Here is an 18,992-nt window from a genome sequence, read left to right as displayed (position 1 = left end):
GTCAGGACTGAGTTGTTTTTTGGTAAAGGAGGGATGGATAAAATATTAAATGCAGTCTTCTGCACTTCCCCTTGTCTTTGTATTTCCCAGCTAGAATCTCACAGTGTATCTCCACAGTTCTTTACCTTTTTTTAAAACTCGATTTTTTTTTCAGATTTGGGGAAATGTTAATTTTTAATTCGTTAACCATTGCAACTCCTGTTATATAACTTAAAATACATCCTTTGTTACATGTGTAAATTAAGCAATTCTGCTTGCTAAAGGTAGTAGCATACTTTTTGTGAGCAGTTAAGCCTGTTTTTAATGTCCAGCTGGTGACGTTACTGTAATTTAATTCGTAGGGGCATTTTGACTCTCTTTCTCAGTGATAGAGGGTGTTGTTTTGGATTAATGTCAATGAAAAATTGTCTGTTTTTCTGTCACATCCACATTGAGTGTTTGTTTCTTTGGAACATTTTTGGTGCTTATCTGGTGGTCTAGTGTAGCTTTGAACATTATTTTATTTCTATCATTTTTGTTCTACTTTTTCTAAAATGTCTGTTTTCTTATAGGAGACAATCATAAATGCAGCAGACAAGCTGAGAAGTATGTCCCAAATGCTGCATTAAATGGGAAATGAGTTCAAAATGCCTCAAATGTGCCCTTAAAGGCCAAAGTACAGAGTTAACCTTTTCTGCCATTTCTTTTAGATCATAGGTTCAAATCTCACTTTCTCAGACAGTTTGGCAATCCAACAGTATCATTAAAAAAACTAGATATATACACAGCCATCTGCCCTTCTGGGGTCTGAGCAAAAGGCCATGGAAGTCTAAAGAGAGTTCCTATTGACTTCAGTGGGCCAGTCTCTGCAGAGAAAATGCGGGTACCATGTTTTGAATGCTTGCTTCTTATTTGATTTCCTGAGCCTCTCTTTCCCATTCTGCTCTGTGCACAACTGCAAAATGAAGGTACTTGATTCACTTTGGAGTGTTACGTTGCAGCCTGTGCACGGGCAAAGCACAAACAAAATGGGTGGAGCCTAACAGAGGAGAAGCCAACTGCTCTGTACTGTTGTCGTCTTCTCTGAGATTTGCAACCTGAAAAGTGAATATAAATGCCCCACCACCACCACCATAGTGTGGGATGGAGCGGTAAGGCTGGACAACAGAAAATGTAATAGGGGATAGAGAAATGAAGTTGCCCATAGCCAATTTCTGTATGTCCTTTCTAAATGAAGGGGCAGAACAAACTGAAATGTAAATATTTTCCTGATCTAAATCCTGTCTTCTAAAGGTCCCTCTTGCATTAAAAACAATAGTTCATTGCTTTACACAAATAGTTATGATATATACATTGAAATGGGTATGATTCTGTGATAGCTTGGATGTGGTAGGCTATGAAATAAGGGACGTAAACCATTTCCAGACATTTATGTTTTTATTAGAGCTTTTATCTTTGTGACTTCTTTATTAGTTGCTATGGATATAGGCAACACAGAGCTTGTTAATGAAAAATCTATCACACTGATAAAAATGTGGTGTGTTTTTGGTCAGATATGCATTACTTAAATCCTACTATGCTTGACAATTAGTTTTACCTGTGTTTGCATTCTTGCAAATAATTTTAAAAATCTGTGGCAATTAATAGTGTATGTTTTTGCCATATGGAGTATTACAGAATGATTTTAAGTACAGTACAACACCAAACAGAAATTGGTGTCATTCTAAATTAGGGATTGCATTGACAATTATAAATTAGTGTGCTGTTGATTTAAATGCACTCTTTGTTGTCTAAAATTGTTCATAAAAATCCACATTGTAAAACCAAATCACAAAATGGCGTTGGATAGCTGAATGTCTTACAATATTGGCGCTGTTTTGAAAACACAAACCTTGCTTTTAGGTTACTCTGCCAGCTATAAAAAAATTATGATCTTTCCAACAAAAAAACTAAATATTTCAGAAAATAAATGTAATGAGTATAATTTATTTAATCTTCATTCCAGCCACTTTGACCAGGGAACACACAGTATTTATTTGCTACAATGGTTTTCAGACTATTAAAAAAATAACACAATTTGTCTGCTTTTTTTTTTGAAAGAAAGCTTTCTATGAAGAAAATTTTTGAGAAAATTCGATCGTTACATTGTATTAATACTTTATAGTTGCAATATGTGTCTAACCTGACATGCTGTGATACTATAAAGGTATTATCAGCATGAGTTTGGAATAGTTTCATTTTCTCACAAATAAGTCTGTCACGTGTCCAGCATTAACTGTGTTGGACTTCATGCCAGCATAATTTATAGGAAGGGGAAAGGAGGTTCAACATTTGGAGTGAAAGGAGGAAAACATGTCTGAATCAGGTTAGATGGGAGAAAAGTTGGCTTTTTGGATTTTGGAATAATGACAATGGCCCTGGCAGAAACAGATGAGTGATCAGAGTGCAGGTGAGAGGCCGTCAGAAGGTGCATAATGCACGCACTTCTTCATATGGTTCTGAAATTTATCACATGGATATTGCTGTCACATACGTGGTACTGTAAAAATAGATGCTCACGTGATGCTAGTCCATGCTAAGAATGCGAAGTGTGACTTGAAACAGCTAGAGTAAATTGGCTGTCCATTGGAGAGACCCTCGAGTTTCAGTGTGGATGAACAACCCTTTCAGTTGCCGCAAACATTGCCCTCTTTGTGGTAAGGTTTAGCTAGTGAATCTTTGACTTCACTGTCCCATTCTCAAAATACAACTCCACACAGGGAGCTCCCAAGATGTAATGCTCTGTAATTAAATGTGGTTGTGGGCATCTCTACTGCCCATCCCCCATCCTGTACAGCATATTCACATTTGTTCCACTACATTCAGAGCCTTTTGTATTCATGTAGCTGGGGAACAGGATTTGCCCCATTCACAGTAGTTTAAGAACTGGACAGAGGAGAAATAACTCTTGAGCAGTATAGTCATGAAAGTGAGAGTCTCTCAAGGTGAGTGAAGAGAAAGGCAATGAAGAAATCAGCCACTCTGTGTCTTATTCAGAATGTACTGTATTTTTCCTCTTATTCTTCAGACTAAAGTTGCATTTAAGTAATGTTTTATAATGTGCTACAATAAAGATCCTTGAATATTAAACTTTTTATCTTCTTAAAAAAAAACCACCCTGGGAGTATTTTGAAGAATGGATGAATCCAGGTAAGTTTTGGGTTTCAAAACCATCTAGAACTCTTCAAAAACAGTCTAGAAAATTTTCAAAATATTTTAGATATTTTTTTGAAGTTATTTAATATTTTTCTTCTTTAAAAATCACCTGAAAGCAATGAAAAGTTTTACAAACCAACAGTGTTCGCCTAAATGGAAAAATCCTCAATGTTCCGGTGTAGCAGGCTTTCCATTCTAGAACCAATAACATTCTAAAGGGGCTATAAATTGTGGACTGAATTCTTAGATCTTGATAATTTAGTGCTCTGGTTTTAAGATCAGTAATTGAGGCAGGTATAGTGAGTGAAACTCATCTCTGCACAGAGGGCCAGCTATCCCTGGACTAGTTAGGTACAGAAACTATTTAACTTGGGTTCGAAAATGTTTTTACCAATGCTTGTCTGCATTACTCATACTGCTGGAGGCTTCCTCTCATGCCAGGTTTTTCTCCTGTTTAATTTTGTCCATTTACCAGCTGAGGATTGATTGTGCCCGCTAGCAAAATTGCTTCAGTCTCTCATCACCTTGGGCCTGTGTCGGTGCAGCCCAGAGGAGTATCAGAGTCTAGTCCAGACTCAGCTGCCCACCCATTCAGCTACTAGAGTAATCAAACTATCCACATGTTGATATACACCCAGCACATTCTTCCAGTCCTGGGTACAAAGAACCGGGAACATGGTTCAGACTTACACACCAGCCTTCTACAATGACCGAAGTACTGCTACTAAGCTAGCTTCGAAAAAGACTTTTGACATTTAATGAGCCAAATATTTCTCTTGTGTAACTTGATTGACTTAAATGGAGTTAACTAGAGATGAATTTGTGTTTTGCATAAACAGAGAGGGCCCAATCTCATAAACATGAATGCATCTGGGTAGCTTTACTCACATTAACTCAGTGGGACTACTCACAATGATAAAGTTTCTCACATGTGTAAGGGTTAGGCTCATAGTTATCAATTTAGGACACTAAAAAAAAATCTGTTAAATCCATATAGCCTGAAAGAGAAAAGAATCTTTGTTTTGCTGTAGAACATTAATGGTCTTTATTTCTCTTACAGGCTTTGGGCATGACCAGTGGAGGTCAGGCTGGTTTTGGGGCTCCTTCATCCAGACAGTATACACGACAGAAAATAACTCGAGTAAACCTCAGGGACTTCATCTTTTACATGGAACAGGAAAGAGAAACGAGCCATTCTCTCCTGCTCTACAGAGCTTTGCTTAAATAAAGCCAAGAATTGTACCGGTTTTCTCACAAAGGAGCTAAACCTGCATTGAAAATCTGTAATTTGAACGTGCCTTCTATTTTTTTCAGATGTCAGAGTTCCAGTAGTTTGTTTTGCAAAGTTGTCAGACACATGCAATAAATCCCCCTTATATAAAATGAAAGAAAGAAATGAAAATGTGCAAAAGGTTTTTAAAGAGGTTAAATCCATGGATATGATCCATGCTTAAAGTTTTATGGCATTTGACCATTTTTAGATGAGGCTACCCAGAGTAGATGAGAGGAAGTTTATACAAATTCAGAGCCTGATTGCAAATGCTTACACAAGTCATCCCATTGATGACACTGGGCAACTTGCAAGAAGCGTTTGTAGGATTGGGCCTGAAGGATGGTATTTATTAGCAGTACGTTCAATTACAGTGCTAGCTTTTCTGTGTTCCCTTAACTTTTACTAGCACTGTTTTCATTGACTAACCACTATGATGCCTATTATCATTTTAGATTAGTTATAATTGCAATTTTTTGCACAGCTGAAAGAGTAGCCATCCTTCACTCCCACAAATTTTATATAGTCATGATTTTTGCTTTTACTACTCATTTGCTGAGCCAATTCCTAAGTGTATGAAATCTGTGCATTCAGGTCCCAGCTGAGTTACCTTGACTAGCTTCTGTTGTTTTCTAAATCTGTTCAACCTTTTGCACATTTGTAGCAGCTGCTTAGTAATATGAATCTGAGTTGTTTTTTTATTTTAAAAAAATCTTTATTTATTGTGAAGAGTACGGTCTAATTGTGGTTTTAAAAACGAAAGTAAAGATTTTAGAGTATTCTACACCGATTTTTAAAGTCACTGTCAAAAATAGTTGTGTTATAGAGGGGCCAGTCCCGCTCTCATTGGAGTCAGTGGGAGCAGTGTTAAGTCCTCAGGGTCCAATCCTGCAAGGTCCTCAGTGTCATCACAGAAGTCACTGGGAGTTGACCTTGCCTTGCATGATCAGACCTTGAGACCCCAATCCAAAAAATCACTTAAACGTGTGTAAGGATGTGAATAGGTATAAGTACACACACACACGTGCTTAAATGCTTTGCTGGACTAGAGGGCAAGTTACCAAAGCCAATGGGCGTCTTCTTAATAGGCTTTGGATAAGGTATTCAGTAAGCAAGTGGACACCAGCTATAGTTCAGACATAATAGTATTTTCAGTAACTATGGAAGGGAGTCATTTCCTTATTTATATTTTCAATTTTTACTATGTTTGTACTTGCCACTTTGAGGCAGTTTTTTTTTTGGATGGGAAACAATACTGAAAGCACAAATAGAACTATCTGTCCAATAGTTTTAAAAACAAAAATTTTAATTATATTTTAAGGTTTGTTAAAAGCAGAACAAAATTTGTACTGCTGCTATTTAGCCAAAAGATTATTCATAATGTATTTAAGGCCAGGAAGTGTAAAATTATGTTTTAAATGTACTGATAATGTGTACATATTGTTTATAAAGACCTTGTGTTTATTAGAATTATGTTGTTTTGATTATTTCTGTACATACTCATAAATACCCCAATTTGTGTGAAAACATACTTCCTTATTTGTACTTATTTTGTAAAGAAATAAAACAATTTACTAAAGTAACACATTTGAGTGACATACAGTATTAATTTATCAAACATTAATTTCAGTTTCACATTGTTTTGTAGTTTTTAAGCACTGTTCAAAAACATTTTGCATTAAAATATTAACAATACCTACAAAGAAATACTTAAACTGAGTATTTAATGTTCTGTTGTGCTGATTCTTATTCTTTGTCAAACATCTAATAAAACTGTCAACAAACCTTGATGCTATTAAATACAGTCAATGAATGCACACAACATTTGTTTTCTTAAAAATTTGTCCAATAAGCACAACATAACATTTTCTTTCACTTTTCTGGCAGACTTGGGAGCACAGTGGCACAGAACAGTACATGTAAAAGTGCTAGAGAAGACTGAAGTTTTCAAAACCACAGTTTCAGTGCTCGGCAAAGAAATTCCAACCAATTCTGTTCAGTGAAATTAGATTAAAAAACAAGGTATGTTTACTTTTCGGCATTCAAACTAAAAGCATTCGCTGTCTGCAAACCACAGTTTTACTAGACGTGATGATATTTTAAAAACTGTTTTACATGACACTGAGCAATGTTCTTAATCAAGCTGTGTTACTCTGGTTTAGGACAGAAGTAAAAATTCACATCAGTTTTTGCTGATATTGTTACTTTAGAATACAGGGATATAAAAAAGTAAAAGAGATACAAATGAAACTGTAATAAACATTAAATCAGTGACCTGCAGTCACTAACTAAAAGAACATGTCCTCGCTTAACTTTTCCCTTAAAAAAAAAAGGCATATTTCTCCTAACGAAGTGATTGTTTCCATATGTCTTGCTTGCTCCAGTGCCCTTTTGCAGTTAATGCTGTGATGTCATGGCTCAAACTTTCCATCTCAAATTCACATTTAACTCAGTTGGAGCAGCCTGGAATCTTTTATGATGCCACCTTACCAAACTGCTGTCAGTACTGTAGCTGCTTTATTGAGCTATAAAAATATGGTGAACACCAAACTGAAAAAAACAGACAAACAAAACCACAAATACTTAATGGCTCTCTACATACATCTAAAGCATTCTGTCTATGGGCTTGATCCTGAGAGGAGCACAGGGCACTTCAACTTCCATTTTACTTCAACTGAAGCTGACAATCCTCACCCCCTTGTAAGAGGTGCTTAATATCAGTTCCTACTGATACCACCCTGGACACAGGCAAAAATTCCTGTTGATTTCAGCAGTTTAGTCTAAGTAAGGACTGCAGGATTGGCCCATACTCCTGAAGCCTGAATGTACTGTAACTACAGGAGGACTTTCCTCTCCCAGCTGAATGTTAATGAATGGAACAGTATGCACAGACATATAAGGGTTCAGCCTCCACTTATCTCTGAATCACCCTGCTCAGGAAATGAATACAAAACCAGAATATACATGGTAAAAGCTAGGCGCTAAACTGATGCTTTAAGGAGAATTTGAACAGAAGTTGAACTAAATGTATAGAACCAATAAACAAACATTTGTTTTTGAAGAGATGGCTACAATAAGCTGAACTCAGTCAAAGGCCAGAGGAAATACAGCCCAAGCTTCTGACCTCCCTTGAAGAGTGTGGGAGATAAAAGTGAGTGTTCATTCTACTTGCTGCAGTTTTGATCTTTTACTTTACAGAAATGTTTATGGCATGAAGTACTGTATAAGAAATGTGTATACACAAATACATGACAATTATACGTTAAATTTTTTTACAATATTAAATGTATAATATACAATTCTACAGATATCTTACATAGAAAGGTAATGTAGTGCCATCTTTTCAAATATGGCAGTACCTAGCAATTTTGTGTAGTGTGTCAAGCAAGCATAAAACCATGAAATAAAATAACTTTAAAAATCTTTAGACAGATTTGGCCAAAGGACCATCAACTGTTCTGCTAAGGCAGCAGGCCAGCAGGCTAAGATTTTCACTAGTGACTTGTGATTTTGGGTGCCCAATGTGGGGCAATTTGAAGAGGCCTGATTTTTCAGAGGGCATTTTCCAAAAATCAGAGCCATGTTCAGTCTCCAGCATGGGCACCCAAAATCACTAGGCACTTCTGAAAAATTCAGTGTTAAACTCCAAGTCCTAATTTCTGCCCAAATAATCAGATGGCATTAGAGAAACAGAATTGTTAAGTATTGCTGACTATTTAATACTCTGTCCCTTGTTCTATATAGCTACACATCTAAAAACAGTTTTAATTAAAATTCAGCATCTACAACAGTATTCTATAAATTATTGTGGGAGAAACTAAATTGCGATTAACACATGAATTAGTTATTGAGGACCCAATCATGCTAAACAGCAGTAAACAGGATTTAGCAGAATGCTATTTATATACTTGCACCTGCAAACACAATGCTATCTCCTGAGTTAAGGAAACTGCATAAGTCAGAAGAGTTGATACTGTATTTGTTAAAGGAACAGTAACCGCCTACAGACAAATGGCTTCTTTAAAGCAAAAAATACACAGATACAGGGCAGCTATAACATCAGTATTTTAATAGTATTTCAAAACTAATAGAAGGAAAAATATCTAAACAAAACCTGGCCTGCTCCTATCAGACAGAGAGAAGTATGGGACTTTATTATTGTTTGTAAAAATTCCAGGGCAATGGAGAGTAAGGGGTGTCCAAAATGGTTAACACCTGCTCCTGCATGTGGGGTGGGTTTTAAGTATGTTCAGTAAACGAATAACAAAGGGTAATGGCAGATGCTTTGGCAAATGCTTGGCAGAACCACCACTCCACTGATGTTGCAAAACATTGAAACTCTGAGAGAAAGAAGAAAACAAAATTGGCATCTCAAAAGAACTATAACTCCACTTTTGGGGCCTGTGCGATGCCCTTTTGATGTCAGATGGCCTTACTAAAAAATCCCTACTTTTGCACATATTACCCACAACTAGTCCTCAATTGTGCTTAAAGTACTGAGCACCAGATGACTATGAATTGGTCCTTCTCTGATTTTGTATTCTATACACAGAGTTATTTCAGTTGTAAAGTTTTATAAAAATAAGCCATTTGCTAGCACGAATGAGTTACAATCACAGAAATGTAACATAACGTATGGAGATGTAAAGCACATCTGATATGAGAGAAGTGTGGCATTCAGACAGGGAAGATACTCAGTGCAGTGTTTAAGGTACCATCTTTCTTTTGGTGGACCCTGTATCGTTGCCTTAGAATATCACTGAGGAGGGAAGGGGTGCTGTCAAAAGAACTGTTGTTTTCCAGCTGACATATTCAAATTGCTTTAATTGGTCTTTCTGCAGAAGCCCAATCAAGGGTCAGTACTTTGTGAAGCTTTGCCTTTTTCAACATCACAGCTGTTTGGTTGAAAGTACATTCCCACAAAGCCTTGTACGCTGAGTATGCTCAGTTGTTCATCATGAAAAACAAACAGGTGGGTTTTTCAAATGTGTTTCATGGCTGGCTATGTGACAGGTAGTTTTCGAATATCACTAATTAGCAACATAAAATCACAATTTGTTTGCTAATACTGTTTTGCAAATCCTTAGTGTTTCACATAAGGGACTATTAAACACTTCTATGGTTACAAAGGAGGAAGGGTTGGTTCTAGTCCAGGGGTTCTTGCTTTATTCTGATTGTTGGGGTGGGTTGTGGTCTTCTGTCCTCACGGCACAGCACATATTCACTGAACTGGGAGGAATCTACCCCTCCACCACACGAAGCTGCCACGTTAAATCCCTTCTGAAACAATCTTTCTAGCACCTGCAATGTGAAAAAGAGTGCAGATTAAATTTTAGTCAATTTTAGGTATTAGGGAATGTGATAAAAGCATCCTGGAGCAGTGTATCTGAATGATGCATTTGGTCATTCCAGATCTCATAGAATGAATATTATAGAGCTATAATTTTATAACTTATTCTTAAATGGCTACACTGTGATTAAAGTCTCGCTTAAAGCAAATCTTGGTTGAAAACAAAAATTAATCAAACAAATAAGCACTCAACAGAGCAGTTCAGTACATTATATAAGTAAAATACTGGACTGCAGTAATATTGATGCTCTCTCTTACAGGAAAATAGCACTAGGTTTAAGCCATAATAGCAAGTACCCATAATTCATTATTAATGTGGAAAGTCTCAAGAAAAAAGGGCTGCAAAGATTTTGAGCCCTTCCCCAGCTCAAGTAAGAATCATGGTTTCTTTTGAGTGACACCTCCCAAGGCTATCTAACATCAATCACACAGACTCCTTCTCCTCTTCCTAGAATTTAGTGCTGCTTTCAGAAACCATGAATGGGATGGAGAGGCCAGAGACAGGTGGATAAGAAAACAAATTGGCCCGAACAAACAGGTTACTTGTATTCTCCACGTATTTTTTTTCTTTTAAAGAAAATTTGGGGTAATTTGGATGCATGAGTTAAAGCAGCCCAGAGGCAGCTTTAATTTGAATGATGGGCACTTACACTGCAGATCAACCTTGGCTGGATGACAGGGGTCATGTTTTCACATGGATGAACTGCTGATGAACTATTTCCCCAACATATTAGGTGAGCACACAGGCTTTTCAGCAGCAGGTATGCTTGGACGCTAGTTTCATGTGCTTTTCTTCAGCAGCCATGGGTTTGAAACCAATCAAAGAGAACCTCACTCACTTGCTCTGGGTGGGAGCTCATCTGTCCACCTGAATCTGGCCTCCCCATCCCATTCGTGGTTTCAAGGGCAGTAACATTGTACAGAATCATCTGCCACATTCCTGTCGTTTACTCCAGTGCCATAGGGCGCCTTCACTGTTCTTTTCCTGCTGAAGTACAGCTCGGAGGGCTGGAGATTGATTAATACTGATTGAGATAGGAACATCCGGTGAACACTCTTTTTCATATGGGCCGAGAGTGTTGTTTAGCAGCAGTTGTTTAGGCATCAGCAATGACATATCAGTATGGGAAGAATGGACTTAAGGCAGTTTCCTCATGCGTCTCCCAAATAGGCCAGGCAATGTCTATGTACTGCCATTGTCGGAGCAGAACAAGATTCTGTCCTCTGCTATACCCCATTGAGTTGAGTGGGGAAACACGGGAGTAAATGGAAGAATAGCTTAGCCCTGATTTCCTGAATAACAGTGCAAAAGAAATCCGCACACGCATATTTGAAATCTGCATCCAAATATTCTTCCAGCCAAACCTTTGCAGTGTTACACTATGAATATTCTTTAGGCCAAGTACTATGCAGCCAAAGTGCCACAGAAATGATCCACAGAGGAAATGCTAATTAATGTTAGACTAGAACTTTGAAATAGTGTCTTTTAGTTTGTTTAAAATGAACTGACACAATACTTACTTTACAGACAAGAAACACTGTTCCTACCTATTTTGCTACCTATAAATGTCACCAAGGGTGCACAGATTGTACTATTCTTAGAGTACATCTCTCTCATAATATAGGTATCATGTAAATCACCTTGTCAGAGAACCAGGACATTTGAGTCCACAGCAGTAAAAACTGAGCTTGATTATTTAGCTAGTTAAAGCTAAGTCCTGGCATGATCTATTGAATAATTTACCAGGAGGACTGTCGGGCCATGTTGTTGCCTTATTTTAAAAATTGTTCAGTTGACTAGATACTTTGTCCAACAATGCAATAAGCATAACTTTAGTACGTAATATTGGGTGAGGAGAAAACCCATACTATGTTTGTACAGGATCTACACTACAGAAAAGAAACCATTTCTTTTTAAACCTTGAAATGAATGACAATATTAGATGGATTTTTTTTTTTGCTCGCATACTACAAGTGCCATCAAATCTCATGCTTTAAGGCTTTTGAAGTGATCGCTAAAAGGGGGAATAAAAAGGAATCTCATGCCAGACTTCTGCCCTGGCCCCCTACGCACATACCCATGCTAATGACGAGGGGCATTCTTGAGGATGTTGCTTCTTTTGCTTGCTTTCTCCAGAGGCAGAACACTGAATCTGACTGGCCAATGATGTGAACTCAGTGTAGTATGTCCCTGCTGTTCATCTGTAGGAGCCTTCCTTTGAAGACTCTAGTATTAGCCACCAGCAGTTCAAATAGTTGAGTTTTTGGAAGGCAACTAAAGCCTTGTGCTCACTAGCCTAGCTTCTGAAGACTGGCAAAGAAAAGGAAACACTCATTCTAGCACAGCATTGCCTGAGTCATGGAGTCTGCTCTGAATCAGTTTGCCCTGGGAGCTCCGTCTGGCCCTGGAACAAAGTGATTTGTGTTCTAATAAAGTTACATCTGCCAAATCTCACTGACTTTTGCCCTGTTTTTTACAGAGTTTATGTACGTAAGAAACCATTACAACTGAAGGGAGGAAAAGCTATCCCAGCAATTGAAAAGAAAACAACAGACAAGACATTAAAGGAAAGCGGGAAAATTTGGGGTAAACGTATAATTAAAAAAATGAAAGTCCTCCCCCTTTGTTCAAAAATGAAGAGAGGTGGGAGCTGGGATACAAGCAGACTAGGGGCAAGAAGGGGATGCAGGGCATAGTACTATTTTGTCAGCATTGCCCCTTCTAAGACAGAAGTGAGATGCCAGTAACTTGATCAGGAGCTCTGATCAAGGTATCGAGGAGTTGTAGGTGAAGCCACAGGCTGGGATTTATTTTTAATAGAGTTAGCCTAGGCAGGGTGGAGATAAGAATCAGTCCACCCTTACAGCAGGTGCTGCATGACGTAGGGGGTCTCCATTTAACTGGAATGAGAGAGGTGGGCTCAATAGGTCAAAGCTCAGTGTTGGCATGGATGTCAATATCTTTACTACAAACTTTTTAAAAAAATCAATTTGCTTATAATGCAAAACTAGTGCTGAGATGCTGTTGGCTTAGTCCATAGGTATGGCAAGCTGCATGTTAGCATAAGGCTCTTCTTTACTGAGCCAGCTATATAAAAACACACAAACCAGACAGACATTACAGCTTTAAAACACTGCACATAGAACAAAGTCATAACATTTGTGCTACCTGTGTGCTTGGAGGACTAGACTGCAGGCTGTAACTTTGTGTTAAAAATGCACATATCATCAATTTTCTGAGCAAAAAGCAAAATGGGTCAAATCCTGTAACAATGCTGCAATGTTTAAATATTGTACTATTTTAACTGCATCTTGCATTAGGTTATACTGAATGCTATGAGCAAAATCTACAGAATGCTACCTCCACTGCATGTCTACAATATCTGTGCATGCTCGTTGCACACCACTGTGTGTGCAGTTCCTAGTGCACACAGGAGGCTGAGAGTGCTCTTGCACATGGATAAGTGGAAGCCATATTTTGCAAACTTGGCCCTAAGTATATGTTATACTGCTTTAAAAAGTAAGATGGCAAATATATGAACGTATCTATAGAATAAAATCTGAGCTACTTTCCTTTAAGTATCCAAAGACAATATGCCAAAAAGTAAATGAATCTCAGCTATCATTTCCCATAATCAATATGAAATAGTGCAATTACGTTAGGATTTAATATAGTCTCTCTGCCAGGCACTCTAAACGCACAGAGACATGAGCTATTATTTTGTTGGGAAGGTCTCCAGACAGAAATATGATACTTTAATGCATTTCATTTAAATTTTGCAGAGTGATATTAATAAATATGGTCTTAATTATAAAGTACTGAAATGTTCAACATACACAATTTTCACAGCATTTTCTCTGAAGTATATTCATATATTTCACTAAGTCCTGTTGTCAGAACATTAAAAAAAATAACTTCAATTATAGGAAAACTTTATACTCCAAATGCAGATACAAATGGGAATTTTAAATTGAGGGCTGCTATTATTTTTGGCCATAATCCACTAACATGTTGACATTATTTGTTTTACATGTACAGTTTCATATGAGTCCTTGATATGAAACATCATTTCATGAAAGAATTTGTATGAGTTCCAAAGAATTCATAAATGTTGCAATAATAAATGCTATGTGTCAACCAGGAATGTGGGGTACTGGAATGAACTAATACTGAAAACAAGCGTCCCATTAAAGAATGTGCAGTATGATCAAGTTACTTTTTGCTTTTCTATGTGCCACTACTCTCCACAACCAGCCTACCAAAACAAATGCCTTCAGACCTCTCCCTAGATTTTGTGCTTACAGTGCACTCTTGGGTTTGTCATGAGCCTTCATTGTTTTATTTTTCAGTGTCTTTAATGCACCTAACCATGGCACATACACCATGTGCACTAGGAGAGTTGCACTAACACCTTTAAACTGACTCACCCAACCTATCTAGACGGCAGATACCCCCTTCCTCAGTGATGCAGAAAACTTGTTAAAATGCTACATCACCAGCAATGGCCCTGTCTTTGACCCACCTCTGGGGACTCCATTTTGTTTGGTCAGAATGTGACCCAACCCAGTGTAAACCTCACTCAAATAGAAAATGGACGTGCACCTCTGCAAAACTAGCCAAGGGCATTGAGTTCATCAGTTGAACTGAATGAAACATTTAGGAGTGTTTAGTGTGAAACCAAAATTTGCCAATAGATCTGTTTTTCAGACAGGTTTAATGCAGAACGCATCAAGGAATGTTGTTATAGTAACTTTAATTAAAGAGGAAACTTATTGATGTTAAATACAGATTATTAAAGCAAATCTGCATATATTATTATATGTCGGAATGTTTTCAACATATTTAGTGCTCAGAAAATGTTCTAGATTGGCAGCCTGGGAGACTAACCCTCTGTTTAGTCACAGACCAGGTTCAGTGGTGGCAGTGCAAGCTTTTACGCTGCCCTGCTTATATGCCACTCCTCTCGCGTGAAGGGACCACCTCTAGGAGGCTAGACTAGAGCTCTGTAAAGTCTGGATGTCCATTCCTGCCTGGCCTTTCTCGTCAGATTGCTTAGAGTACCAGTTGTTTTGTGAATGAGTGTCCACTAGGAAATGACCCCAGACCTCAAAGTCTTTCCCAAAGGTATAGATGTTAATAACTTTGGAACCGATCACCCAGAGGTTGAAGGCTTCATTTCTCATAATAAAAATCACTGAAGACAGACATCCTCCTTGCAAAATATTTTAAAGATATAAATTCAAAATAAGAGAACTTTATTTTGCCTGGACTAATTAATGTCTGTGTTAACAGCATGACCAGCACTGTTCTTTCCACTCAGCACAAGGACTACTACAAACTTCTGCAGCTTTGCCCACAGTTGTATGTGTCATTCCCTATGATGGACCAGTTGTAGCCCCCAAGACAACTGCCTAAAGACCAGCCACGTATTTATTCCCACTTCCATCCACCTATCAGTCCAGTTATCATTCTTTGTTTCATATATTTAATTTTAATCCTAATGTCAAAATTCTGAGTAGAAAATGAAATACATTTTGTCTAAAATACTCTGGGCAATTTTTATAGAACATCCTTTTGGAAAAAAAAAAAAGTGCAGAGATCAATTTTTTTAAGTCCATCCCGCAGGCACCATCATTTAATTATGAGTGAGACATAAATTATGCATTTACACATTGTTGCATTTTCTATAAAATGGCATGGAGATTTTTTTTTTTGTAGTTTTTGGAACTTTCCTTCTTCCCAGGGGCACTTTGGAGGGAAAAACTGCTGTGGGCTATACATTGATGAAAAAATTAGCATTTATCAGTATAACAGTATTATGAGACCAGCATGGCACTAACATACACAAAATCTAAATCTATTATTTCTGCTTAGACTTAGGAAACCTGAAAGACTGTGATCTCACTGGGCAAAAAAATAGGTAATTGAGCAGAAGCAAATAATCTGCATATAACTGAACATGAAATAAAAAAAGTTACAACATGAGACAGCATTGCTTGAAAGGCCATTACCTGCACTGAATTCAACCGGCAGTATCCATTCAAAGGAAACCTAATAACATGGGTTGGGTCTTGGTTCCAGCCTGCATTTACAGAGTTGCACATGACATCCCCAGTCTCAGGGAAGATCTCTTCTATTAAAGCTTTCTCCCCACTCAGTGCAATCCTTTCCCCGAGATCTGGAGTCACTCTTACGACCAGACAATCGCAAGGCTGGAAATGTTTCCTTTGTTCTTTCTCTTGTTTCCATCGCTCGAGTTCCTTAGTCATTGGCTGCAGCTGGTAATACTTTGCTTCTTCATATAAAAGATTAAAGTCCTATAAAAAGAAAAAAAGAGGAGACAGAAGAAATGTTTACGGTTCTCTGTGTAAAATGAATATTGTTCCCCTGTGACCTACTTAGGCTTATGTATTGTCAGCAATAGTGCAAAGTCAACAGGTATCCAAACTATCTTACTCTTTTACTACGTAACACCTACAAAGGAAGCCATACTATATTAGAGTTTTAAATCTTCTTGAACAGACTGTGAACTTCCCATTGCTCTGAATCATTCTTTCATGTTTATTATCCCACAAGCTCAATGTCAAAAGGCTTTTCTTTTGGATTAAGCAATCAAAATAACTGGTTGCAATAAGCAGGGCCTGCTGATGTCAGAGGAGAGAGACAGAGCCTTATTCTTTACTCTTTGCACAACTCCTGAAATGATACGTATTTAACTTTGTTGTTGCAGCTCGTACAAGTGCTACCATGGAGAGATAAGCCCGCCAGGTTTTCATTTTAAACTCCCAGTTTTAGTGGTTTTAAACTCAGCTGTGAAAACTTCCTGCAGGCTAAATCTGCAGCATAACAAGGAAATGGCCCAGCAGCCATTTTCTTAAAAATACAAAAATATGTTTAAAACGTAGTTTGGGACCTGGTAAGTTACAATAATGCAATAAGCATATGCGTGGCTGCAAGCTCATGTGTACTCTGGTCACTTAGCCATCTTTTAAACAAATACTTTTTACCAGCCATTTGTCCATCATATGATTTGTTCCCTTGGGTAATTAAAACAGCTCAGTTAATTGAGAGAGGTGATTTCGGCACATGCTTACTAACTTCTTTTCAGCAAACATTTCCGATGGCTTTCTCCATCCCAGACTAAGGGCACTAGTGCGTGCTGAGGGAAAGGGTGCTGGCAGCCCCCAATTCCTGGGCAAGCAGTGGTGCCAACACAGTTTCAGATGCTAGCCAGGATCCCTCTCCAGAGCATAAGACAGTGCTGGGAGACAGCGAGGGGTGGGGCTTGTGCATCCCCATCTCAAATTCTACATTCAGTTTGGAAAGGGAAAAACAGAAAAGATTGAGAGAGGGTGACAAAAATAATAATAAACGACTCTTGGACTTTAGCACCTTTCATGTGAAGAATCATCATTAACTAACCCTCAGAACAGCCCCATGTAAGTATTATACATGTTTTCAAATGGATATGCTACAGAACGGTGGATAAATGGCTTCTTCAGCCAACATATGGAAATAGAACCCTGGAGTCCTTTGCTCTGACCACCAGAAAATACTCTCTGCCTAGAAGCAAGGTGCTACTTTGAAACTGCATGTAATCCACCAGTACAATCCACTGCCCCAAGGTATCACTGAAGCAAAGAGTTTAGCAATGTCCATAAAAGATTTGACTGTTAGGGCCAAATCTGGAACTGCAACGCAGCTGCCTTCGATGAAGGTCTACAGATATATGGATCGGCAACTTAACAGTTACCCTTGTGCTAGTGTATCTCCAATTCCTGGCTTCTGGCAGAAGCTTGCTGGGGTTGGGGAGTATGCACTGGCTAAATGAATTGTGGGGGTGAGTTTGCTTTTCCTTCTTTCATAGCATCAAGCATAGGCCACTATCAGGGGCAGAAGACTGAAGCAAATGGAACCATCACAGTTCCTATGCAAAGCAGTGAGCCTTCAAAGTCCTGAGGGGGCCTCCTCCTAGGGACTGAATCACTCCAGTCCCCAGCATCCTCCATGGCAGTTGAAGATGTTCATCACCTTGCGGGAATGGATCCTAAGGGAGACTAAAGAAAAAGGAGACGTGCGCTGGCAGACACGGCACCACATCAATGTTAGCCAAGAAGTGCTGCAAAGAACATCGGATTCATGCATGGGCATACGGTAGGAGCAGCAGAGGATGACCTGATCTGGGGTAAAGTAAGAGCCTTACTTCCATACACTGTAATCCTTATTATGCATCACTCTTTGGACTCATTCCATTGTGATACATTCCCGAAATGAACCTGGATGATGAATTATTTTATTCAGAAGCAAATACCCATTTCAGAGCCATTCTCATTTCTCCCTCCAACATTTGCAGAATTCCCTGAACATTAAATTGAAATGCACAAGGGATTAGGCTAAATCTACAGGGACTAATAATCTGCATGTAAAACATCTGAAGTCTTGTTCACGTGGAAGCCTGTCACAGCTCTGTACACGAGGGAATGCAAGTATTTCACATATGTACACAGGGCCCTGGTCTCCCATTTACTTCAATTGCTCCTGAATCTAGCCCTAGGTTTATTTTTGCACATGTTCATCATGAAAGAATATACTATTTATGAGGGCAAAGCAGAGGGTTATGTTTGCATGTTAACCTGTAATAATATCCAAAAGATGAAAATCCAACATGAGCTTCATTATCAAAAACAGCAAGGCTACAGAACTGTGTAAATCTCTCCTTCATTCTGAAAGTGAATGTAGGTCTCTCACTCAGCTAAGGCCTGATGAAAAGTTCACTGAATTGAAAGGGAGTCTTTCCACATCTACAGATTTTGGACCAGGCCCATAATATCCAGAAGTGCAACAGTCCCCAGCTCCATCCTTCAGGGATATAGTAACATTACAGAGCAAACAAACTCTGGGATCATGATATCTCCTCCTAGAGCCATCTGTTAGCCCATGGCATTACATTTAAGTCTTTAGTAACCACTTGCTAACTCACCATTTGTTCTAATTATATGCTGCTTAATAAAGACAAAAAAGCCAACAAGATATTGTTTCAATCCTTCAGTTTTCTGTGATTAGCCAAAAAAAAAAAAAAAGTTGTGTTAAGCCAGGAACCAGTGTTCAGACTCAAATAACTCCTTCATTTTTGTACCCACAGTGATCAGCCCACACTACAAATTGCACACACAACCTGAATTAAAAACAAAAGTTAG

At 38.3% G+C, this 18,992-nt stretch overlaps 2 protein-coding genes across 13 annotated transcripts in view; one reads left to right on the top strand and one right to left on the bottom strand.

The window, feature by feature from the left end:
* Positions 1–6,958, top strand: part of LOC119841149 (transcription initiation factor TFIID subunit 4-like) — a 215,303-nt gene extending 208,345 nt beyond the window's left edge. For all 4 annotated transcript variants that reach the window (XM_043494760.1, XM_038368297.2, XM_038368296.2 and 1 more), the window contains one exon: positions 4,235–6,958. In XM_043494760.1, the coding sequence (XP_043350695.1) occupies positions 4,235–4,402 (168 nt within the window). In that variant the 3' untranslated portion in view covers positions 4,403–6,958. The remainder of the gene's footprint in view (positions 1–4,234) is intronic.
* The window catches only part of KCTD15 (potassium channel tetramerization domain containing 15), a 56,453-nt gene continuing 39,487 nt past the window's right edge, over positions 2,027–18,992 (bottom strand). For all 9 annotated transcript variants that reach the window (XM_038368301.2, XM_038368307.2, XM_038368308.2 and 6 more), the window contains 2 exons: positions 15,807–16,112; positions 2,027–9,745 (listed from right to left, as the gene is read on the bottom strand). In XM_038368301.2, coding sequence (XP_038224229.1) covers positions 9,590–9,745; positions 15,807–16,112 — 462 coding nt within the window. In that variant the 3' untranslated portion in view covers positions 2,027–9,589. The remainder of the gene's footprint in view (positions 9,746–15,806; positions 16,113–18,992) is intronic.

Source organism: Dermochelys coriacea, chromosome 12 (genome assembly GCF_009764565.3).
Source record: "Dermochelys coriacea isolate rDerCor1 chromosome 12, rDerCor1.pri.v4, whole genome shotgun sequence".
Lineage (NCBI taxonomy): Eukaryota > Metazoa > Chordata > Testudines > Dermochelyidae > Dermochelys > Dermochelys coriacea.
This window is presented reverse-complemented; position numbering and strand designations above follow the sequence as displayed.